Raw genomic sequence first — 25,933 nt, forward strand, 5'->3', positions numbered from 1 at the left:
GATCCCGGCCCTGGGTCACTGTCCGTGTGGAATTTGCACATTCTCAACGTGTCTGCGTGGGTCTCACCCCCATAACCCCAAAAAGATGTGCAGGGTAGGTGGATTGGCCATGCTAAATTTCCCCTTAATTGGAAAATAATTGGATCCTCTAAATTGAAAAAGAAGAAAATGGTAACCCCCTGGATGTTGATAGTGTACGATTCAATGATGTTAATGCCAAGGGGTGATGGTTAGCTTCTTATTCTCTCTTGTTGGAGATGACCATTGCCTAATACCTGTGTGGTGTGAATATTACTTGCCATTTGTCAGCTCAAGCCTAGATATTGTCCAGATCTTTCTGCACTCGGACATGCTGAAGATGGTTGGGCCTAATACACTACCCTGAGGAACCTCTGGAGCTGGCAACAACCACAACCACCTTCCTTTGTGCAACTCTAACCAGCAGTGTTTTTCCCCTTGATTCCCATTGATTCTAGTTTTGCTAGGTTCCCTTAATTTCACACTTGGTCAAATGCAGCCTTGATATCAAAGGCAGTCACTCTCACCTCACTGCTGGAGTTCAGCTTTTATTGCCTATGTCTAAACCAAGGCTGTAATGAGGTCAGAAGCTCAGTTGCTCTCGTGGAACCCAAACTGAGAGCCAGTGATTGTCTTGAGGGCAGCACGGTGGCGCAGTGGTAGCACTGCAGTCTCACAGTGCTGAGGTCCCAGGTTCGATCCTGGCTCTGGGTCACTGTCCATGTGGAGTTTGCACATTCTCCCCATGTTTGTGTGGGTTTCGCCCCCACAACCCAAAGATGTGCAGGGTAGGTTGGGTTTCGCCTCCACAACCCAAAGATGTGCAGGGTAGGTGGATTGAACATGCTAAATTGCTCCTTAATTGGAAGAAATGAATTGGGTACTCCAAATTTATTTTAAAAAACAGAAGGAAAAGTCTTGGTAAGCAAGTGTGCACTGTTGGTGACCCCTTCCATGACTTTACTGATGAGCGAGAGTAGATCGATGGGACAATAATTGGCCTGGTTGGATTTGTCCTGCTTTCTGTGCATGGGACATACCTGGGCAATTTTCCACATTGCTCGGTAGATGACAATGTTGTAGCTCAACTGGAACAGCTTGACTAGGAAGTCTTGGCGCACAGGTCTTTAGTGCTATTGTTGAAATATTGTCAAGGCCCATAGCCTTTGCAGTATTCAGTGCCTTCATCCATTTCTTGATATCACAAGGAGTGAATCAAATTTACTGAAGGCTGCCATTTGTGATGCTTGAACCTGTGAACTTGGAGGAGGCCGCCATGGATCATCCACTCGGCACTGAAGATTGTTGCAAATGCCTCATCTTTTGCACTGATGTGCTGAGGTCCCCCATCATTGAGGATGGAGATATTTGTGGAGCCACACAACAGACAGGCCTTGTTGTTTTATGGTGGTATTATGGCGGCTCTAAGTGTGATAATTCTATCATTATCAATACTCTTAGAGCATGGAGGTTAGTCCACCAAATAGAAGAGATATCTCAACTTACTTCTGGGCTCTCTGCTATCCAGACCATCCAGACTTCCCACCCGGTCTAATCAACCATGGATTTGATACTTGGAGAGATGGAGGCATTTGTAGGCTGGAGACACGTTCAGAGATGCTTCCTTGTCACCCTTTCAGCAGCTGTGTCAGAAATATGACATCCCAAATTCTTAAATATTTCTTAAATACCCTGACTAGGCCTAGATTGAGGCCCAATCTCGGGAGCACCTGACCTGACTGCTGGCACTGGATCTGACCACGTGACCCGAACCATAAAGACCCTGCCAGCGACCCAAACATGACCTATCCATCCCCAAAGCAGTTAAGGCCCCACCTGAACATGTCGAAAGGAAGACCCGACCTTGGGGGAACCCTGGGGCAAAACCAGATCGGGAACATGGCCACGCCCCCCCCAACCTTGGTGACTCCAAAATCACAACCAAAGCCCAGGACCCTTTCAGACTCAAACACACACCTTCCAGAAGGCCAGACTTCTCTCATTACATCCTGGGACCACCCAGGAGCAGCCACCAACCTAGGAAAAGAGGGAAACTCACTGGTCTGCAGGTGAAACTGTAACTACGTGGTTTCAAGTCTCCTCTCCCAGACATACTCCTGGCAAACGTAAAAGCGATCAAAAAAACAAGCTGGACGAACTTAACGCTAGATTTATCTCTCAGAGAGAAGTGAGAGACAGCTGTGTGCTCTGTTTCACAGAGACGTGACTCAATCCTGTCTCACTGCACTGTGCCACACAACCGGAGGGCTTCTCAATTCACTAACTTGACCGCACGGCATCCTCGGGCAAGGTAAAGGTTTTTTGGCTTCGCCTCCTCATCAACACTTCTTGGTGCTCAGATGTGGCGACCCTGGTGAGTTACTGTTCCCTGGACCTGGAATACCTGACTGTGAAGTGCCGCCCATACTATCTTCTGAGGGAGGTCGCATCTTCCATCATTGCAGTGGTCTACATCCCACCCCAGGCGGAAGTGAAGAAGGCACTTGATGAATTGTACACCGTTATAAACAGCCTTGAAACAGAATATCTGGAGGCCTTATTCATCGTGGCTGGTGACTTCAACCAGGCCAACTTTAAGAGTGTACTGTCAAAATTCCACCATCACACCTCTTGTCCCACCAGGGCTCTATCATTCTTGACTACTGCTACACAAACATCAAGGCACCTACCGCTCCGTCCCCGACCACACTTCAGAAAATCAGACAAGATGGGTTACTTCTCCCACCATACAAGCAGAAACTTAAGTGTAATGATCAGGTTAAGAAGGTCGTGCAATGCTGGTCCGAAGCGGGATGATCAGGTTGAGAAGGCCGTGCAATGCTGGTCCGAGGCAATGGACGAGCTACTACACACCCGTTTAGAGTCAGTGGACTTGTCCATATTAAAGAACTCAGCGGCCAACCTAGACGAATATGCCACTATCGTCACAGACTTCATCAGTAACTGTGTCGAGGGCTGTGCGTCTAAGAAGGTAGTGCAAGCGTTCCCCTGCAAGTGTGACCCTGACTTATACAAGAAATCTATGTACGACCTCGGCAAAGCCACTAGGGATGCCAAGAGACAATACCAGACTAAGCTAGAGTCCCAGACAAACGGCACAAATTCTCGTTGATTGTGGCAAGGCTTACACAATATAATGGGCTACAAGCAAAAGCCAAGTAGAATCTCTGGCAACAGAGGACCTCTCTCCGATGAGCTCAATGCATTCTATGCTCGTTTTGAGCAGAAAGCCAACAAACCAATGTCACTTGCCCCAACAGTGTGGGGGATAGCCATACCTACCGTCACAGCCTCAGACGTTAGATCGGCCTTTTTGAAAGTGAATCGAAGGTGGATCTGTTTGCAGACATCTTTAACATCTTCCTACTCCGTTCCGAGGTCCCCACCTGCTTCAAGAAGACCACCATGATAACGGTGCCAAAGAAGAACCAGGCAACGTGCCTCAATGATTACCACCCCGTGGCCCTGCCATCTATTATTATGAAGTGCTTCGAGAGGTTAGTCCTGAGACACATCACCTCCAACCTTCCAGATTGCCTTGATCCACTGAAATTCACATACCGCTACAACCGGTCTACAGCAGATGCTGTCTCCCTGACCCTATATTCATCCCATTCCTATGTCAGACTCCTTTCGTTGACTACAGCCTTCAACACATAATCCCATCCAAACTCCAAAACCTCGGACTCGGCTCCTCCCTCTGCAACTGGACTTGCAGCAATCGTGGGAAAAAAGTTGAGCTGTACATCATGTTAGATAATATTTGTGTTTATAACATATCTCTTTCTCTGAAAAGCTGCTATTCAAAGAATACTGAAGATAATATGAATAGCAGTCAAGTTGAGCATTCAACCCCTTCTGCAGTTAAAGAGTTGATTTGTAAAAATCTTTGATACTTGTATAGTGTCACAAAGCCATTGACTCGCCTCTCATTATCTATGTTGGACTGAAATCTCTGCTGATTCACTCTGGACTAGTTTGATGTGGTCTGCAGAATTACATCTATGCCTATTCATTAGGACATTATTGCAGATGTTTGTGAATAAACAATTTGGACTTTGCTTTTATTAATGCTTGTACAGTACTCCGTTAATTCTGGCTATCAGTGAAGAATTTCATCCATTCTAATTAGATCAGAAATCAAGCAGATAAAACTCAAGCTAGAGGCTTGAAACTTCAATGCAAAAAGCAATTTCAACACACAAATAAGTTCAGTTCAGGAGTGTTGAAATGACAAACAGGAGATGCTACCTATTGGAAACCTAAAGTATAATACTGTAACAGTAAAGGACTTTCTATATTCAATCACAAATTGTGGAATTAAATCTTCAAATGCATACTTTAATACTGTACAATTCTTCCCATTAACTGGGTAATAATTACATAACGAATTGCATGAATCTGAGTCTCAATATTTCTCCCTATGTCTCTTTAACATTTCTGACTGAGCTAAACTTGTGTGAAAACTGCTTGTTTGCATAAAGTTTCAAGTCGCTTGACTGGGTCCTAACAGAGGGCTGGTTTAGCTCAGTGGGCTAGACAGCTGGTCTGGGATGCAGGTCAAGGCCAGTAGCGCGGGTTCAATTCCCGTACCAGATGAGTATTCTGAATGCTCCCTCTGTACACAAACAGGTGCCGGAATGTGGCGACTAGGGTCTTTTCACAGTAACTTCATTGCAGTGTTAATGTAAGCCTACTTGTGACAATAATAAAGATTATTTACATTTAACTGCATGGGTTCTGAACTAATCGGGACGATGAAAATTCCCACTAAATTTATGGATAGGGCAACAAATACAAGCAATTTGTGACACAAGTTCAGTAATACAACCAATTATTTGGTTTTGCTGTTGCTTGTAGCTACTCCTACCAGGTGATCTGCTGTTATGGTGTGTCATTCTCGTCTGCCGTGCACCATCTTCACACATCCACTGTAGCTCATCTAACCACTCCATGACATCTGTCATCCAACTGCACCCTAGGTCGACCCCTCCCTTTCTGCTGCTCTCCAGGGGAGATCTCTGTAGCTTTCCAGCCCTGATCATAAGGCTGGAATACTGACCTTGTCGGGATGCCACTTTTTAGAATTATGTTTGCTCCTGCAAGTTCATTGGCCTTTCTTTCTTCCAAGCTTGATTTTGTTTTTTTGTTTCACATTACTTTTGGTTATCTCTATCCTTCTAATGTTGGCATTGCATCTATCACCTTCTGCTATCACTTGTCCTAAACTTTCTACTTGTTCCAGTGGGAAACCACCCACTTCAAATCTTTAGATTCTTTCCAAATATTCAATCCGTATTCAAAAATTTTACTTGATGCACAATATTTTTGTGGGGCCTGTTTGGATTCTGCGAGTAGCACTGTGTCATCAGCATACATCATTTATAAGAACATAAGAACTAGGAGCAGGAGTAGGCCATCTGGCCCCTCGAGCCTGCTCCGCCATTCAATTAGATCATGGCTGATCTTTTGTGGACTCAGCTCCACTTTCCGGCCCGAACACCATAACCCTTAATCCCTTTATTCTTCAAAAAACTATCTATCTTTACCTTAAAAACATGTAATGAAGGAGCCTCAACTGCTTCACTGGGCAAGGAATTCCATAGATTCACAACCCTTTGGGTGAAGAAGTTCCTCCTAAACTCAGTCCTAAATCTACTTCCCCTTATTTTGAGGCTATGTCCCCTAGTTCTGCTGTCACCCGCCAGTGGAAACAACCTGCCCGCATCTATCCTATCTATTCCCTTCATAATTTTAAATGTTTCTATAAGATCCCCCCTCATCCTTCTAAATTCCAACGAGTACAGTCCCAGTCTACTCAACCTCTCCTCATAATCCAACCCCTTCAGCTCTGGGATTAACTTAGTGAATCTCCTCTGCACACCCTCCAGCGCCAGTACGTCCTTTCTCAAGTAAGGAGACCAAAACTGAACACAATACTCCAGGTGTGGCCGCACTAACACCTTATACAATTGCAACATAACCTCCCTAGTCTTAAACTCCATCCCTCTAGCAATGAAGGACAAAATTCCATTTGCCTTCTTAATCACCTGTTGCACTTGTAAACCAACCTTCTGTGACTCATGCACTAGCACACCCAAGTCTCTCTGAACAGCGGCATGCTTTAATATTTTATCGTTTAAATAATAATCCCGTTTGCTGTTATTCCTACCAAAATGGATAACCTCACATTTGTCAACATTGTATTCCATCTGCCAGACCCGAGCCCATTCACTTAACCTATCCAAATCCCCCTGCAGACTTCCAGTATCCTCTGCACTTTTCGCTTTACCACTCATCTTAGTGTCATCTGCAAACTTGGACACATTGCCCTTGGTCCCCAACTCCAAATCATCAATGTAAATTGTGAACAATTGCGGATCCCTGAGGGACACCACTAGCTACTGATTGCCAACCAGAGAAACACCCATTTATCCCAACTCTTTGCTTTCTATTAATTAACCAATCCTCTATCCATGCTACTACTTTACCCTTAATGCCATGCATCTTTATCTTATGCAGCAACCTTTTGTGTGGCACCTTGTCAAAGGCTTTCTGGAAATCCAGATATACCACATCCATCGGCTCCCCGTTATCTACTGCACTGGTAATGTCCTCAAAAAATTCCACTAAATTAGTTAGGCATGACCTGCCTTTTACGAACCCATGCTGCGTCTGCCCAATGGGACAATTTCTATCCAGATGCCTCGCTATTTCTTCCTTGATGATAGATTCCAGCATCTTCCCTATTACCGAAGTTAAGCTCACTGGCCTATAATTTCCTGCTTTCTGCCTACCTCCTTTTTTAAACAGTGGCGTCACGTTTGCTAATTTCCAATCCACCGGGACCACCCCAGAGTCTAGTGAATTTCGGTAAATTATCACTAGTGCATCTGCAATTTCCCTAGCCATCTCTTTTAGCACTCTGGGATGCATTCCATCAGGGCCAGGAGACTTGTCTACCTTTAGCCCCATTAGCTTGCCCATCACTCCCTCCTTAGTGATAACAATCCTCTCGAGGTCCTCACCTGTCATAGCCTCATTTCTATCAGTCGCTGGCATGTTATTTGTGTCTTCCACTGTGAAGACCGACCCAAAAAACCTGTTCAGTTCCTCAGCCATTTCCTCATTTCACATTATTAAAACTCCCTTCTCATCCTCTGAAGGACCAATATTTACCTTAGCCACTCTTTTTTGTCTTATATATTTGTAAAAACTTTTACTGTCTATTTTTATATTCTGAGCAAGTTTACTCTCATACTCTATCTTACTCTTCTTTATAGCTTTTTTAGTAGCTTTCTGTTGCCCCCTAAAGATTTCCCAGTCCTCTAATCTCCCAGCAATCTTTGCCACTTTATATGCTTTTTCCTTCAATTTGATACTCTCCCTTATTTCCTAAGATATCCACGGTCGATTTTCCCTCTTTCTTCCGTCCTTCCTTTTTGTTGGTATAAACCTTTGCTGAGTACTGTGAAAAATCGCTTGGAAGGTTCTCCACTGTTCCTCAACTGTTCCACCATAAAGTCTTAGCTCCCAGTCTACCTTAGCTAGTTCTTCTCTCATCCCCTTGTAATCTCCTTTGTTTAAACACAAAACACTAGTATTTGATTTTACTTTCTCACCCTCCATCTGTATTTTAAATTCCACCATATTGTGATCGCTCCTTCCGAGAGGATCCCTAACTATGAGATCATGAATCAATCCTGTCTCATTACACAGGACAAGATCTAGGACCGCTTGTTCCCTCGTAGGTTCCATTACATACTGTTCTAGGAAACAATCGCGGATACATTCTATAAACTCCTCCTCACGGTTGCCTTGACCGACCTGGTTAAACCAATCGACATGTAGATTAAAATCCCCCATGATAACTGCTGTACCATTTCTACATGCATCAGTTATTTCTTTGTTTATTGCCTGCCCCACCATCTCGTTACTATTTGGTGGCCGATAGACTACTCCTATCAGTGACTTTTTCGCCTTGCTATTCCTGATTTCCACCCAAATGGATTCAACCTTATCCTCCATAGCACCGATGTCATCCCTTACTATTGCCCGGATGTCATCCTTAAATAACAGAGCAACACCACCTCCCTTACCATCCACTCTGTCCTTCCGAATAGTTTGATACCCTCAGATATTTAACTCCCAGTCGTGACCATCCTTTAACCATGTTTCAGTAATGGCCACTAAATCATAGTCATTTACGATGATTTGTGCCACCAACTCATTTACTTTATTCCGAATACTACGAGCATTCAGGTAAAGTACACTTATGTTGGTTTTTTTACCTCTGTTTTGAATCTTAACATCTCCAGTTTTATTCCTTTTGTTATTACTGGGCCTATTCACTGTGCTCCCCTCAGTCACTGTACCTTGTACTGTCGCCCTTATGGATTTCTGACTATGTCTTCTCTGCCTTGCACTTTTCCCCTTACTTCCTTTTGTTTCTGTCCCTGTTTTACTACCTTCCAACTTCCAGCATTGGTTCCCATCCCCCTGCCACATTAGTTTAAACCCTCCCCAATATTTGTTATGTTCTTTCCTCAAACCTTTATTCCTGGAAGTACACTCCGAGCCTTCTTTAACCTCTTCTCCTCCCCCCCCCCCCCCCCCCATTCCAACAGATCTTTGCTGCCGAACAGCACCTCCTGCTGCCATCCACCTGTAGCTGGATGATCCAATCCTATGGCACAGTCCCTGGAAGAAAGTCGGATGCTATGGTGAGGTCCCTGGAAGAAAGTCTGATCCAATGGTGAAGTTCCTGGGAAAAAGTCCAAAGTTGAATGAGGTTGCTGTGTGGAAAACTCCCACCTTCTTGAAGCTCCTTCACTGAGATAATTACATGGATGATGCTCCACCCACCCACCCACCCAGTGCTGCATGTGGTGCTCCAGCTACTGGGCCATGGCCGCACCATCTTCTCAAATCTCTGAACTGTCCAAGGCTTTCTTAAGATAAGTCCCAACTTTTGCACGCAACGTTGGTCTAGACCTTATTCTGGACCAGTGTGTTTTCCTGCTGGCATTGCAGAGAATCGGGCATGAGGGTAAGATTCCTGTCAGAGGTTTATCTGCATCGCACTAATGGGATGCAAATCGTTTTCATGCTGGCATCTGGCAGGAATAGTAATCCTCCACGGCAGGCAGTATTGAAATGTTCCACCATTATTTCTCTGCGATGTGAAATCGATTTCTGGACCTCCCATTGCCAGTCTTTGAACCTTCTGACAGGGGCATGGAGGAATTTCGCCCATATCAATTGATTTCTACACACACCGCCCAAACATCTCCAAGCGTACATTCTTTTTGGTTGTTTAAAAAATGATCTGATAAATCATGTCTCTCTCTTTCAATTCTTGATTCATGGCATACTGAATGACTTGCATTATGATGTTTTTAAAAAATATATTAGCATTTTAATTATCACATCAGTTGATTTAGTCATAACACTTCAGGATGTAATGTCACCATAAAATCTCTATTTCCTGCTTGCTTTCTCAGATCATGTGTCAGGGCATACACCTGTATAGCCAACAGATGAAAAAGGCCTTTTCTGAGATTGGTCCGTAACCTTGAACTCTTGTATCTTTTTTTTTCACCTCCTGAGAAGTAAAGCACATAATTCCTATTTTTCCATCTGATTATATTCTAACCATAAGTCTTACTTTTTATAGTCATTACCTATGTGCAATCATCAAGTTTTCCTGTCTGATATTCCATGTTCCTATTCTCAAAAAGCTATCTCTTTCATGGATTGTAATGGGCTCAGAAGCTGACCTCTCATGAGTTTAAGTCAAATTCCTCAAATGTTTTTGTTAGTTCGTTGGGCAAGGATCTCTCCTTCCATCACTATATACATATATATAATATATATTTATATATAGCAGAATTGGCTGCAAAGGTTAGAACCTCTTCTGTGTCTTCTATTTTTTGACTATAACTTTCCATGCCTAATTTTTACTGTGTGAGGTCCCAGACTCTACACAGCACTTTACTAAGCAACATGATTATGTCCTTGGGGGTGTCACAAACTTTGCTGGTCTCTGCTTTTTGAGGTAACGTTCCAGTAACTTGTAGGACTCTTCTACCTCTTCCACCATTCCCTGTCTTTGTGCACGTTGAAGTTAATGGGCTCCTCATTTAATTTTGCACGACTGTCAAGGTCAAGATCTCAGGGTATTGCTACTGGTGTGGACAACCATCTACGTGAAGTTAGAAGTGAGAGTTGGCGACTGCTGGAGAGTTTCATATTGCTTGCAACCCTTTTGACATGGGTGTGTGGCTTGGCAGGGATCAAGGATGTACTAACCCTCAATCATTGCCTATAAACCCTTTGCCAGTATTCTAACAAAAGCAAATTGAACATACACATTTTCTCATTCAGCGCATGGATGCTAACTGCTCAGTTCCAAAACTCGTTTAAATTTTAAAGCATTGTGAAGTTAAAGGTGTAAGCTTTCATTTCTAAATTCTTCAGGAAAGCTGAATTCTTGATTACATTTCCGTGTTGCAATGGCAGGAGTCACTGTGGTCGGAGAATCAGCTGTTCCCTCTTTAACTGTTATATTCAACTTCATAGCCCAGCCACAATCTGATCAAACTCATTAAAATAAAGGCAGGTGCTGTAACAAACAGACAGGAATGTGAAACTGCAACCCCTAGATTGTAAAGGGGTTGGTCGTGCTCTGTGCAAATAATTGGGTTGTCCAATGAAAGCTTTCTTTGAAACAAGACAAATATTTTATCCTACACTCAACTTGCTGATCAGTATTTTTCAAATTTCAAGCAAACTTATATATTAGCTGTGCACGTTTTCTGATACTATGTACTAGTTATCGCATGAATATAATTACTACTAGTTTGTATAAGCTCTTTATCCTATTTCACCAATAACAATGTATTTCAAAATGACGCATGTGAAATCGCATGAAAGATAAATTCTGTGTTAAGTGGTTAAGCATGGGTTGCATATTTAGTTTAATTTATTAGTTACCTATCCAAACACATTGACCTCTGATTACATTGTAATGTTTCAACTGATTGCACATCACTAATAGTAATTTTTTTTTAGCTGTTTCTAATGAAAATGTGAGGGACAAAGAGCAAATGTTAATTCCATTAGCATCTGATGTGCGGGCCCACATGAATGCTGCATCTGCTCCTGATAATGAATCCACTCACATTAAAAGAAGTAGGATTAATAGTCACCAGAGTAATGCCACCCTCATCTCTCGCATCATCCAAGGCTTCGCTGAACAGGATTAAGGTAGCATAAGAACAGTTAATCCCTGAGATGCACTGCTTTCAAAACCCAAAATACTATACCCCTCTGACCTCATCTCACATAATTATATTTTACTGATAGGCAGGTGATGGTGTATGAAGCATCTAATCTCATTAGAACGGCAGGAAGTTAATTTTTTTCAGTATAAGCACATGGGAGCATGAGGGCTGATTCAGCCTTTGTATGCTCTGTTTTCTCCATATTGCGAAATTTCAAATGGTGAAGTCTATAAACCCGGAGACTTCCATGATCAATGTTACCATCAGTGCACTAAATGGACTCCTATTAAATTTGTCTCTGCCATTTTAACTAGTATTATCCCTTTAAAGTAGGCCTCAAAAGAATCTAAAACAAGTACATTAGGCATCAGCATCATAATGCCACTGAATGTAAATCTTAATTCTTAAAGAAAACTCTAAAACATCAAATTGACAATGGCATTTTCTTACCCAAGGCTTGTGGTAAAGAACAATGGTCTGGATTCTCTGTTTCAGGGACTATGTCCCCACGCCGTCGTGAATACTGTGGTCTTTTAGGCCAGGAAAACTGGCGTCAAAAGGCCACAGATTCACTGCCTTGCAGGCGGCTAGCAGGTAGCTGTTGTGGAGCTCGCAGTTCCAGCTGCTGATACAGCTCCCCCCGCATTTCCGGGTCAGAGGCCGTGCACGGCGCCGACCTCTAGCGGCCATGCCATGCTCCATGGCGCACTCAGACTGCGGACCTGGACGGTGGAAATAGTGCCCCCAATCGGCCGCTCGCCCAAACCTGGACCGCCCGCACAAAAAATCCCCAGTCCCAAGTGAGGTCTCCCTTGCCCTCTGATCGGCCCGCCCCCGACAGTGAGTTTCCCGAACAGCAGGACCAGATTAGATCCAAGCCATCGGGAATTCGGCCGGTTGGGGACAGAGAATAGCAGAGCGGGCCTCAGGCAATGGACTCAGGTGGTGGATACTCGGCATACACCGCTTTTCGGGGGGGTGGAGAATCACGGAGCCGGCACCAGTCCCGATTTCATGCATGAAACTGGATCCTCCGCCCCGTCGCTGAACGCGATTTTGGAGTCTGGGTGCGGAGAATCCAGCCCAATATATTAAAAAATCCGGAATGACAGCTGTACTACCAGTTTAGGCTACTAAAATACACTTCAGGCAGCAGTCTGAATTAAACTTAAAGTTTGTATTTTCTCAGAAACCTGAAATATTTGATCGCTCCAATGTTGTTTTACAACTTGGTTATTCTAGTTTTCCTCACTATTTTCTCCTGTTATTTTTCCTTCTACTGTTTCATACCTGTGACTGAACAATTTTTTCTTTCTAACCTATCAGTCTGATTGACAGGTTTTATGATTTTTCGCTCTCTCTCTAAAGGAAAAATGTCTCCACTCCCCTCAGTCCCTCTCCCATTGGCCTACTTAGATCAAGAACACCTAAAGAGAAATCTGGGGCATAAAACCATCGGCGGGATTCTTCGTTCCTGAGATGAAGTGTTGACGCCAGGAGAGGATTTGTGAAGTTCTGCTTTAGCAAAACTGGCGCTGCATCTGCACCGATTCAGGGGCTAGCACTGGCGCCACATAGAACATGACCAATTCCCATGGGAATCATGTCTGATTCACCGGGTCCATGATTGACACTCAGGAGGCTGACAAGCTGCAGGCGCATATACACACTTCATTCCCCACACCCACTCCTCCCAGCCAACAAGATGGCACTGGTTGTGCTGGAGTGTGCCCATCCCATTGATGGGTCAGCTGGGGCCAGAGGCACCTAGGATGGGTCACCTAGGGCGACACCCATACGATCCGTGGCCCTAAGTTCACAGTAGGCAGTCAGTGACGTGCGCAGCTGGATGGCTGCCTGGCAGGCTGCAGCAATGTTGTTCCCTGCCTGTCTACACTGACCCCACATCCCACCTCCTGGCCAACCCTGGCTATTCACCCTGGCCCTGGCAGAAGCTCTCCGGGCAGCGGCACAACTGTCAGCACACTGGCAATATTGGACACTTTCCGTACCTCCTCCCTCCACCAAGCAGCCAAGGCGCCTGTTTCACGATTTTTGAGAGCACAAGTGAACCTCGCTGTCGGGAATTCTCCCCATTGGATGCAGAGAATACCAGGTCAGGTCCATTAATGATGTGGAAACGACTTTACTGTTCGTGCTGAGTGTAATGCATTGACACTGCTATTGAGGCACTGGAAAATTGCGATTTGGGATGAACCCACCACCTGCCACGATTTCGGAGGCAAAAAACAATTCTCCGCCCAATTGCCTTTCCCAATTTTGGCGCTGGCCGCGGAGAATCCCGCCCCATATCTTTGATTTGTCTCGTGAAATGAAATAATTAACTTCAGGAAAGTTAGGGCAATTAGAGATGGGCAATAGAAATGCTGACCTAACCAGCGATGCCTATAATCCCATAAAATTAACTTTAAAAAATGTTAGATCAATGTTAAATAAAATAAAGTCAAATATAATGAATGAATTTCCTTTCCGCTTTTGGTATGTTTCTGAAACATTACTTGGGTTAATCAATCATTGTTGTGCAAAAATTGGGAAGATGGTGTTTCCATCAGACTACCAAACCATTCTCAGTGTGCTCCCACTTCTCCCCACAATCCGAACTGGCCAACAACTGGTACGACAGTTGAGCATACAGGCATGCACAGTAAATTACGAGCTTAGAAGCGGAGATAGTGGAGTAGCATAGAATGGATGCAAGACAAGTCAGGTAGCATTTCAGGAGTATACATCACACCTAATATTAACCTTGAATAGAATACACAAGCAGTACAGATCATGGGAAGGAAAGTACACCAGTTAGGCACAGGAGGAGCTATATTACATAAAACAGGAGCACCTTCAGCCATGCCCATCCACCTCATTACTCTGGGACTATGAAGGTGACCATGATGCCACAAATTCATTTCAGGTACCCATGGCTGATCTCTGTAGAACATAGAACATACAGTGCAGAAGGAAGCCATTTGGCCCATCGAGTCTGCACCGACCCACTTAAGCCCTCACTTCCACCCTATCCCCGTAACCCAATAACCCCTACTAACCTTTTTGGACATGAAGGGCAATTTAGAGTGGCCAATCCACCCAACCTGCACATCTTTTGGACTGTGGGAGGAAACCGAAGCACACGGAGGAAACCCACGCAGACACGGGGAGAACGTGCAGACTCCGCACAGACAGTGACCCAGCGGGGAATCGAACCTGGGACCCTGGCGCTGTGAAGCCACAGTGCTATCCACTTGTGCTACTGTGCGACTTGAATTTATTAAGTGACTACAATTTACAGAGCTGGGGAATTCAACACATTGGGTATCACAGCAAGGCAGTGGAAGATAGTACCACACTTTTTTTTACAAGATTGCTGTTTCCCCCCCCCCCTCCCCAAGATCCAGGATGCAACTTATCTCACCCTAGATTTTACAAGCTCCTATAGAATAGCCCTCAAAATAACCTCAATACGGAAGACTTCTACTCCCTCAGTGCACAGAGCATATGAGACAAAGTAAAGAGGATCCTATATTTCAAAGCCATATATGCTTGAAGTTCTCGATGCATTGATCCTTTGAAATTTGCCCTATCCAACCTCTTCAGGAAATAAAATCACATTAAATGGATGGCTTCTGAAAAGAAGTGTCTTACTGATTTGATTAAACTTTCTGAAGAAATGATTAAATTATGGATCAGAACAACAAAATGGACATTGTCTACCTGGGCATCCATAGATACATAGAATTTACAGTGCAGAAGGAGGCCATTTGGCCCATCGAGCCTGCACTGGCCCTTGGAAAAAGCACACCACTTAAGCCCTCAACCCCGCCCCATACCCGTAACCCAGCAACCCCTTTGGACACTAAAGGCAATTTATCATGGCCAATCCACCTAACCTGCACGTCTTTGGAATGTGGGAGGAAACCGGAGCTCCGGGCTGAAACCCCGCAGACACGAGGAGAACGTGCAGACTCCGCACAGTCACCCAAACCGGGAATCGAACCTGGCACCCTGGAACTGTGAAGCGACAATGCTAATCACTGTGCTACCGTGCTGCCCTTCAAAAATCTTTCAAACAGGAGACCACTCTACACAAGATAAGAAGCTTGTGGAATTAGTGGTAATCTGTTGTGGTGGATTAAGAGTTGGTTGAATGCACATAGGCAGAAAGTTGTTGTCAATGGACCTGCTTGGAGACCAGTTCCCAATGGTGTCCCACCGGGATCACTGTTGGGGCCTTTGCTCTTTACTGTCTCCATTAATGACCTATTTTATTCTCCAGACAACGATGTGTCAAAGTGATGGATTAGGTGGGCTGATGCAAACCAGGAGTGACAGACAAACACTGTGACTATCTTCAGTGCTCAAAATCTGAGCAAACTGAAACAAAAGCCTTTTCATGTTGTGGAAAATGAGTGGGGATAAGAGCAGTGACTTTTGTTCCAAATACTTCCTCCTAAAATATGTGAGATTTGAGAATATTTCAACCCTATCACAAACCAATTAAGCCTCAGAAGTAAATTTGTACATTTAATACATACATTTAATACGGTTTATCAACAGTCTGCTAATAAAGGAAATGTAAAATTATTCCAACTTAAAACATAAAGTTTTATTTCTACTTAAAAATATTTCAAAATATAACACATGAAAGAACTTTTGCTTTATACAGGGTAGCATAATTAAGAGCAGCAAAGGATAACTAAAAAGAATCAATGACGCCCGACTTATGATTTTCATACCATTGCTGAGGGTGCCAGTCTGCAAAGAAGTCTGCAGTCCACCTCCTATTCCTCCGTAACCACGGTAACTGTAGTTTAGTCCTCCGTTGATATACATCTGATCGTGTGAGTATGAAGCAGCTGGCAGTGAGTAAGTGGTGTGTGCGAGCTGAGCCGTCTCCCTGGCTTGTTGAGTGTGTTTATCTAGTGCAATAGGTTCATCCTACAGCAAAGGAACAGCAGAACAAAATAAATGGGGCACACGTAGACGACAAAAACACTTCTGCATTTCTAGTCTAATAGTAACATGCAGCCTTAAAAAGACTGTTTATTTCTTCATGTTTCCTTCAATTCAGTATTCTTGCTTTTCTATTTAATCAACACATAATGACTGCAGTTTGTGTGACTGATCCCACTAGTTGAACAGAGCCTTTTGTATCATCCCTGGAGATATAGGGTTGGATGTTACAGGCGGGCCGACTTTTGAAAAGCCTGTCCGGCAGCAATAACACTCTGGGGCGGCTGAGGGTCAGACTTCCAATGTCAGTGGACAGAAAGTGCAGTCCTCAAGAGCTACAAGCCATTCTGATTGGGAGATCTAGCAGTCCCAGCAGTGGCGGAACTCATTAGTGGGCGCTGCTTGGATTACAAGCATCTCCAAGAAGACGAGCAATGGCCACCAAGAGTGAGGTAAGCCCTGAGGTGTTAAGGTAGAAAGGGATCAGGCACCCCACACTGGCTATGCAGGCAGGAACAAAGTGGAGGGGGGGGGGGGGGGGGGGGGATGGGGTGTCCCTGATACACACTGGGCACCAACCCTATAAATGTCTCCCTGCCCTCCTTTTCAAAAGAGCAGTTTTAAAAACGATCTTTGCACTCTGTCTCGCCTGCCTGTGTTTTATGGCAGTGGAGGTGGCATGAGGCCCTTAATGCCACTTAAATGGGCAATTAAGGGCCTCCATAGGGCTAAGGGCTGGCAACCTATTCGGTGCTTTGCCTACAAGTTGTTCTAAGATAAAATCATGTTAGCTTTAAAACTCTGCTTTGATTACATTGTGTTTTGCAATTTATCCTGTTGTTTGTTAGAATCAGAGTTCCCAGGCTATCCCACATGCTACTTGAACCTTTGTTATTATGGAATTAAGCTCAACCAATACAAAATACTGTCCATGTGATGACGCTTTGCAATGACAGAAAGTAATGAGGGGTTTTCTTCATCACTTTGTGAAGGTTTGGTTAAGAATTCTATTTGTCAGGGCCAGTTACAGTGATTTATGTTGGCATATGAAAAAGTTATTCTTAATCGTGTACATTTTTTTTCTCCTCCTTTATTTGATCCCCCAGTGCTAAGCATCATCTTTAGCTGAGAAAGTGAACAGAAACTGCTTGTAAGGCTTTGCCAAGAGTAGTGGGAGGTGTGTAATTTACTAGTTTCCATATGTGCTCCTTGTAGAGAGTGTAAACTTCACTCAATAAGACCCCATACATGTCATGCAGCTAATGTTAAAACATCTCACAATCTAGAAATTACAGTTGCCTGCATTAGCAGATCAATGATATACAGATCAGTTAAAGATTCCTTTGTCTTCTATTTTAAAGCAGACATTAACCGGGTAAAATGATCATGTTAACACCTTCATAAAAAAGTGAGTCATTCAGCCCGTCTAGCCATGTCCACCATTCATAATTATTGATCTGCATCCTTTTGCCTTTTCATTTGCCTTTTCATTGAAACATACATAGAAAATAGAAGCAGAAGAAGGCCATTCGGCCTCCCACTACTCTTGGCAAAGCCTTCCAAGCAGTTTCCTGTTCACTTTCTCAGCTAAAGGTGACGATTAGCACTGGGGAATCAAATAAAGGAGGAGAAAAAATGTACACAATTAAGAATAACTTTTTCATATGCCAACATAAATCACTGTCGCTGGCCCTGACAAATAGATTTCTTAACCAAACCTTCACAGGGTGATGAGGAAAAACCCTCCTCACTTTCTGCTCACCATTCATTATGATCATGCTGATCATCAAATTCAATACCTGATTCCGCCTTCCCTCCATATCTTTTGAATCCTTTAGCCCCAAGAGCTATATTTAATTCCTTCTTAAAATTACACAATGTTTTGGCCTCAACTACATTCTGTGGTAGTGAATTCCACAGATTCACCACTCTCTGAGTGAAGAAATTTCTCCTCGCCTCAGTCCTGAAAGGTTTACCCCTTATCCTCAAACTATGACCCCTAGTTGTGAACTCCCCAACCATCGGGAACATTCTTTCTGAATCTACCCTGACTAATCCCATTAGAATTTTACAAGTTTCTATGAGATTCCCTCTCGGTCTTCTACACTCCAATGAAAATAATCCTAACCGATTTAGTCCCTCCTCCTATGACAGTCCCGCCACCCCAGGGAGCAGCCTGGTAAACTTTCGTTGCACTCCCTTGATAGCAAGAACATCTTTCCTCAGATAAGGACACCAAAACTGCACACTATACTCCAGGTGTGGCCTCACCAACGCACTAAACAACTGCAGTAAAACATCTCTTTTCATATACTCAAATCCTCTCGCTATGAACGCCAACATACCATTTGTCTTCTCTACTGCCTGTTGTACCTATGCATTTACTTTCGACGCCTGATGCACAAGGACACCAAGGTCTCACTGAGTATCCACCTCTCTCAATTTAAACCCATTCAAATAATAATATGCCCTCCTAATTTTGCTACCAAAGCGCATAACCTCACAATTATGCACATTATACTGCAACTGCCATGCACACACCCACTCACTCAGCCTGTCCAAATCCCGCTAAAGCATCTCTGCATCCTCCTCACAGCTCACCTTCCCACCCAACTTCGTATAATCTGCAAATTTGAATAATACATTTTGTTCCCTCGTCTAAATCATTAATATATAATGTGAACAGTTGCGGGTCCTCGCACAGATCCCTGTGGTACCCCATTAGTCACTTCTTACCCATCCTAAAAAGACCCATTTATTCCACCATTTTGCATCCTGTCAGCTAACCAGCTTTCTATCCATCTCAACACCACTCGCAATTCCACGTGTTTTAATTTAATTATACAGTAAATGGCAGAACACTTAGAAGCATCGGCATCCATAGTGCTATGAAAGTGGCAATGCAGGTGGATAAGGTGGTTAAGAAAGCATACGGCGTGCTTGCCTTCATCGGCCGGGACATTGAGTATAAAAATTGGCAAGTTGTACTGCAGCTATACAGAAACTTAGTTCAGCCACGCTTGGAATATACTGCTCAATTCTGGTCGCCACACTACCAGAAGGATGTGGAGGCTTTGGAGAGGGTACAGATAGGTTTATCAGGATGTTGCCTGGTATGCACAGTAAGAAGTCTTACAACACCAGGTTAAAGTCCAACAGGTTTGTTTCAAACACGAGCTTTCGGAGCACGGCTCCTTCTTCAGTTGGACTTTAACCTGGTGTTGTAAGACTTCTTACTGTGCTCACCCCAGTCCAACGCCGGCATCTCCACATCATGGCCTGGTATGGAGGGCATTACCTATGAGGAGAAGTTGGATAAATTTGGTTTGTTGTCGCTGGAACGACGGAAGTTGAGGGGTGACCTATAGAAGTCTGCAGAATTAGACGTGGCATGGACAGAGTGGATAGTCAGAAGCTTTTTCCCCAGGGTGGAAGAGTGAATTACTAGGGGACATAGGTTTAAGGTGCGAGGGAAGGTTTTTATACAGAGAGTAGTGGGTGCCTGGAACTAACGTCCGGAGGAGGTGGTGGAATCAGCTACGACAATGACATTTAAGGGCATCTTGACGAATATATGAATAGGATAGGAATAGAGGGATATGGATCCCAGAAGTGTAAAAGGTTTTAGGTTAGACAGGCAGCATGTTTGGCTTGGAGGACCGAAGGGCCTATTCCTGTGCTGTACTTTTCTTTGTACTTTGTTCTATCTGCTATGTGAGACCTTGTCGAAAGCCTTCTGAGTCTTAAGTAAACCACACCTGACAGTTCTCCCTGGGCAACTCTACGCGTTACATCTTCAAAGAATTCTCGTAGATTTGTCAAACATGATTTCCCTTTCGTAAATCCATGATGACTTTGTCTGATTATACCACTACTTTCCAAATGCTGTGCTGTGAAATCCTTGAATCCCTTGTTCCGCATTCTATACTTTTGTTTAGCAGAAATCTGTTGATCTCTTTAAATTGTTAATTGTATTGGCACCTACTGCTTTTTAGAACGCATTTAAGCATCCCTCTCCTGATACTGCAAACAGTATTGGCAAAATCTCATTGCTGGTTGTAGGATTTTGCTGTCCATAAATAGGCCGTCTTGTCTGGCTGTATCACAGTGATTACAAGTCAGAATAATGAATTGGCTTGGAACATCCTGAAGATGCGAAAGTCATTGCCATGTGCAGAACAGGCTCTTTAGTGTTAAGAGGGCTACTTGGGATCCACGTGGCTATCTATTGATATTCCACGTTGGGAATGGAACTCTACAAAATTAGCTCTTACAAGAAAATAATTCCAGAAAATAAAATTTAAAAAATAGGGTGGTACAATAATAACAAAACGCTTAAATACATGGGGTTGAGAAACTAATTTCACCATCTGCTCGGATTAGGTATAACACTCTTAATGTAAGAGTAAGCTGCTCCTGGGGATAAAGATTCATGTACTGTACTCTCCACTCCCAAAGCACTAATGAATCCTTCATTGGTTGGAGGTTAGCTCATAAAATTAGATAGAAGGCTCTTCTAAATTATACATAAAATAAATTCTCTTGCTGGAAACTGTTATCTTGTACAGTGGTTATGATTCTCTATTCATTTATTACAAATCTGTTCAATATTGAACCACCTCGGCCTCAGAAATCTGACATTTTTCCATATATAAACTATAAAACATGTTTTTCTCTGCATTGATGCTCAGTAATTGTCAAGTAAAATGAGAGGTGAGTATTACTACTACTAGGTTTCCCCTGAATTTCAAAGTCACAATCATTGTAGACTTTTGGGACAGCAATTTTATGCTGCAGTGTTTATTTACTTGGTTCAGTGGGAAGAGCCCTTGCCTATGCATGAAAAAGTAATGGAATCAAATTCTATTCCAGAACTCTCTCACCTAAATAAGGATACATGTTCCCCCCTTTTTGAAAATGCTGACTTTTTGACGAGACATTAACCCGAGGACTTGTCTGCCTCTCTATCAGGTGGATATTAAGGATTTAATGGAATAATTTGAAAAGCAGAGAGGTCTCCTGGTGTTCTATCCAATGTGCTCATCCTACCCACAAATTCACTGGTTATTCGGCCATTTGCTGTTTGTGGGAATATAATTTGCAGTTTGCACAATGACCGTCACCTCATTTCAAATCAGTATTGAAACACTATGGGTATTTGTGAAAGATGTTATTATCGAGTTATATAGATGCAATTAAAGAGCTATATAGATGCAATTTATTTTACGAGGATAGAATTCAAAAAAGAAAATGAAAATTATGGGGAGGATACATCCTATGTGACTGTGGCAAACGTAAACTTTCCCTCCTCTTCCTTCTTGACCTGTCTGCGGCCTTTGAAATGGTTAATCACAGCATTCTCCTCTATGTCATTCCACAGTTGTGCAGCTGGGTGGGACTGTTCCCACCTGGTTCCATTCTTGTCTGTCTAATCCTAGCCAAAGAATCACTTACAATGCTTCTCTTGCTGCTCCGACACCGTTACCTCTCGTGTCCTTTGCCAAGGATCCATCCGGGTCTCCCTCCAATTTCTCATCTAAATGCTGCCTCTCAGCGACACCGTTTATTTTTGCATGTACATGAATAATACCCAACTCCATCTCTTGAGCACCTCGCTTTGACTCCAACTGTCAGAAAATTATCAAACTGTCTATCTGACTCTGTGGTGTAAGGGAGGGGTAACACCCCTCATTCTTACTGCACTCGTTGGAGTGATGCATCCTGTATTGGTCCTCACCTTCGCCCAGCTCTCGCCTATGGCTACACACAACTGTTGGAATGTGACAACCTGGTAAACCACTTTGCGCCAGCCAAACCACGAGAGGGGTAGCTATTGGGTCTCCAACCCCTGGTAACGTAAAGATTTGTCTACCCCAGCATGTGATGTAGCCACTGTAGCCACCTAAAATGGACACTGAACTAAACAAAATGGAGAATCGCTAAGACTGCAGGGAAAAACAGTTTAGCCAAGGCAAGCAGCCTGCAAACACTCATTAGCATTTTGCAAGCAGCAAAACTAGTTTCTGGCCAGGTGGAAGATCTCAAACCAAAGGTGATAATAGCAGAACGTTTTACATACTAATGAGGCAGTCCAGATCTAGGCACACACAATGGCAACATTTGGGTTTGAATAAGATACTTGAGTGGATGTCCAGACAGAGCGGCACCAGAAGTATCCACTATAGAAACCGCCCCCGCCATCAAGAGAGACCCTCACATTGGAGGAATTCAAAAGATATCGATTGGAAGCGATCCAATCGATACCTGAAGGTAAAGCCCACCCAGGAAAAGGCAAGGACATTGGGGACCCCTATAAAAGCAGACCCCCACACATGGTCCTGTCTGCTGTTTCGTGCTCCGGCTTTGACCAAGAACTCGAACCTGTATCCTGACTCCAGCCGTTGAGCACCAGCCGCCGAACCGTCAGTGCCAATACGACGCTCGTTACGCGAACCAAGCCCGCTAGACCCCCAGTGACCAGCACGCTTTCTGAAGGTTGCAGACCAAGACCGGGACGAAGGCCTCGCTCCCTGACCTTGCCTGTTCCTGTTTAGTTAAGTATTCTGATTGCTTAGTTTAGTCATAGCTTAGTCCCTTAGTGTGTGCATGCGTATTTATTATAATTGTATAATAAATATTGATCGTTTGGAACTTACTAATCGGTGTATCGTTTTATTACTTTGAACCTGACCTTGGAATATTTGTGAGGTGTCTATACGGCATCTGGCGACTCCTGAGCTGAAAAATACATATACAGAGCCTAGTAGTGTTAAGCACACGGCCTTTAACAGAGGCAAGTTAATACACTCCAATAAACGCGTTTTACACCCATAGCAAAACGTGCAACAGTGAAGACTGATTCCAGTGGATTGGGTGGATCAGACCATTCCAGGTCTAATGGTCTGAAGGCAGTTCAGCAATGTGTCGTGGAACATGTAGAGCATGACCAGACACAGTACGTCACGCACTGCATCTGGATCTATCTCCAGTCATCTCGATGCACCTTGCCACTTGGCTAAAATAGGTCGGGACAAAAGTGAGGCCTTCTCACTATAATCTAATTCACATGAAAGATGAGTAGCTCAGTACTAGACGAGCAGAAATTTTCTATTATTAAATATTGGAAGTTCAAGGCCATTATTTATGGTCCCCACTCCAATCTCCATTCTCTAGCTCCCAACTGCATCCTTCTCTCTTCCAACATTCTTTGATTAAACCAATCTGTTCACAAGTATCATTTCAATTTTGACCCCAAGATAAGCTTCCGATCTCAGCTTCATGTCATCACTAAGACTGCCCATTTGCTCCTTGCTAACATTGCCCTACCTTGCCTGTCACAGCTTACCTGCTGCTGAAACTGGCATTCATGCTTTTGTTACATTTATACTCGACTATTGCAAAGCACTCCTGGCTGGTCTATCATAATCTACCATCTGTAAACTTGAGGTCATCCAAAACTCTGCTGCCTGTGTTGTGATATGCTCTGTTCACCTATGACTCCCATGTTTGCTGACCTACATTGGCTCCTGGTCAAGCAACATCTTGATTTTAACATTCCCATCCTTCTTTTCAAATTCCTTCATGTCTTATCCCCCCATCTCTGTAATCACCTCCAGCCCCAGAACCCCCTGCAATATTTGCAATCCTATAATTCTGGCCCCTTGTGTATTCCCAATTTTAAATGCTCCACAATTGGTCGCCGTGCCTTTATTTGCCTTGACTCAATATCGGGAATGCTCTCCCTGGACATCTCTAACTCTAACTCACTGTCCTCCTTAACACACTCCTTAAAACCCATCTCTTTGACCAAGCCTTTCTCCATCTGACCTTATAACTCCTTATGTGGCTGGAGGCTTAATTTGTGACATAATAGCTGGTATTCATCATTCCAATATGAAACAAAAACAGCAAATACTTCTTTGTCAAAAGGATAACAACCCTGCTATTTGTCAAAATAGTGCCATGGGGTCTTTTTTATCCACCTAAGCAGTGGGGCCTGAGTTTGATGTCTCATCTGGAAGATGGACCTTTGGACAATGCATGTACAACCTCAATACTGCACTGGAGTGTCAGGCTTAATTTTTGGTCTCAAGGCCCAAAGTGCGATTTGAACTCAGAACCTTGTGGCTCAGAGGTGTGAGTGCCACCAACTGAGGGCATAAATGGGCATAATGAGCACACAGAATGACAGGGAGTGTGATAGCTTGATCTTGGTTTCGGACAATGCTCGGCACAACATCGAGGGCTGAAGGGCCTGTTCTGTGCTGTACCGTTCTATAACTATAAATCTGCCTTGCTGCGTCTTCTGGCGAGAAGGGAGAAGTTGGTATGAAGTGCCTTGAGATGCTGTTAAAGGTGCTATATAAATATACGTTGATATTGTTGATAAACTAGCTCCAATGTTGATAAACTAGCTCCAACATACTTGCATAATTCACAGTATTAGTGTGTTTTTACTCTAATTTGTGTCACTGCTATGATGAGGTAAATTTCAGCTTCAGTTTTATATGTTAGCACGAGAAAGCACATCCCATTCATCTGAAACGTTTAAATTTCAGGTCAGTCTAAAAAAGATACAATGAATGGCTGGAGGAGTGAAAGGCAGTGCGTGCGCGCGGTGGAATGAAAAGCAGTGCATGTGCGCGGTGGGGTGAAAGGCAGTGCACGCACGTGGAGTGAAAAGCAGTACACGCGCATGCGGTGCAGTGGGTTAGCCCTGTTGCCTCATGGCACCGAGGTCCCAGGTTCGATCCCAGCTCTGGGTCACTGTCCGTGTGGCGTTTGCACATTCTCCCCGTGATTGGGTGGGTTTCGCCCCCACAACCCAAAGATGTGCAGGCTAGGTGGATTGGCCATGCTAAATTGCCCCTTATATGGAAAAAATTAATTGGGGACATATTTTTAAAATGCAGTATGTGCATGCGGTGAGGTGAAAGGTAGTGTGCACGCGCGATAAAGTGAAAAACTGTGTGCGCATGCGGTAAAGTGAAAAGCTTTTTCAGGGAGTGGCAGTGGCTGCACGCGTAGGGTAGGGAGCAACGGATGTGTATATGAAGGGGTGGTAGGGAGCGATGGATGCGCCTGCAAGCGGGATAGGGAGCGGTGGCTGCGCCCCAAATTGGGATAAGGAGCGGCGACTGCGCGCGCAGGTGGGATAAGGAGCGGCGACTGCGCGCGCAGGTGGGATAAGGAGCGGCGACTGCGCGCGCAGGTGGGATAAGGAGCGGCGACTGCGCGCGCAGGTGGGATAAGGAGCGGTGGCTGCGCGCGCAGGTGGGATAAGGAGCGGTGGCTGCGCCCCAAATTGGGATAAGGAGCGGCGACTGCGCGCGCAGGTGGGATAAGGAGCGGCGACTGCGCGCGCAGGTGGGATAAGGAGTGGCGACTGCGCGCGCAGGTGGGATAAGGAGCGGCGACTGCGCGCGCAGGTGGGATAAGGAGCGGCGACTGCGCGCGCAGGTGGGATAAGGAGCGGCGACTGCGCGCGCAGGTGGGATAAGGAGCGGCGACTGCGCCGCAGGTGGGATAAGGAGCGGCGACTGCGCCGCAGGTGGGATAAGGAGCGGCGACTGCGCGCGCAGGTGGGATAAGGAGCGGTGGCTGCGCCCCAAATTGGGATAAGGAGCGGCGACTGCGCGCGCAGG

General features: G+C 44.4%; 1 protein-coding gene across 5 annotated transcripts in view; it reads right to left on the minus strand.

The window, feature by feature from the left end:
* Positions 1–25,933, minus strand: part of LOC119969595 (nucleolar protein 4-like) — a 430,219-nt gene that overhangs the window by 12,228 nt on the left and 392,058 nt on the right. For all 5 annotated transcript variants that reach the window (XM_038803408.1, XM_038803407.1, XM_038803409.1 and 2 more), the window contains one exon: positions 16,073–16,274. In XM_038803408.1, the coding sequence (XP_038659336.1) occupies positions 16,073–16,274 (202 nt within the window). The remainder of the gene's footprint in view (positions 1–16,072; positions 16,275–25,933) is intronic.

Source organism: Scyliorhinus canicula, chromosome 7 (assembly GCF_902713615.1).
Source record: "Scyliorhinus canicula chromosome 7, sScyCan1.1, whole genome shotgun sequence".
Classification (NCBI taxonomy): Eukaryota; Metazoa; Chordata; class Chondrichthyes; order Carcharhiniformes; family Scyliorhinidae; genus Scyliorhinus; species Scyliorhinus canicula.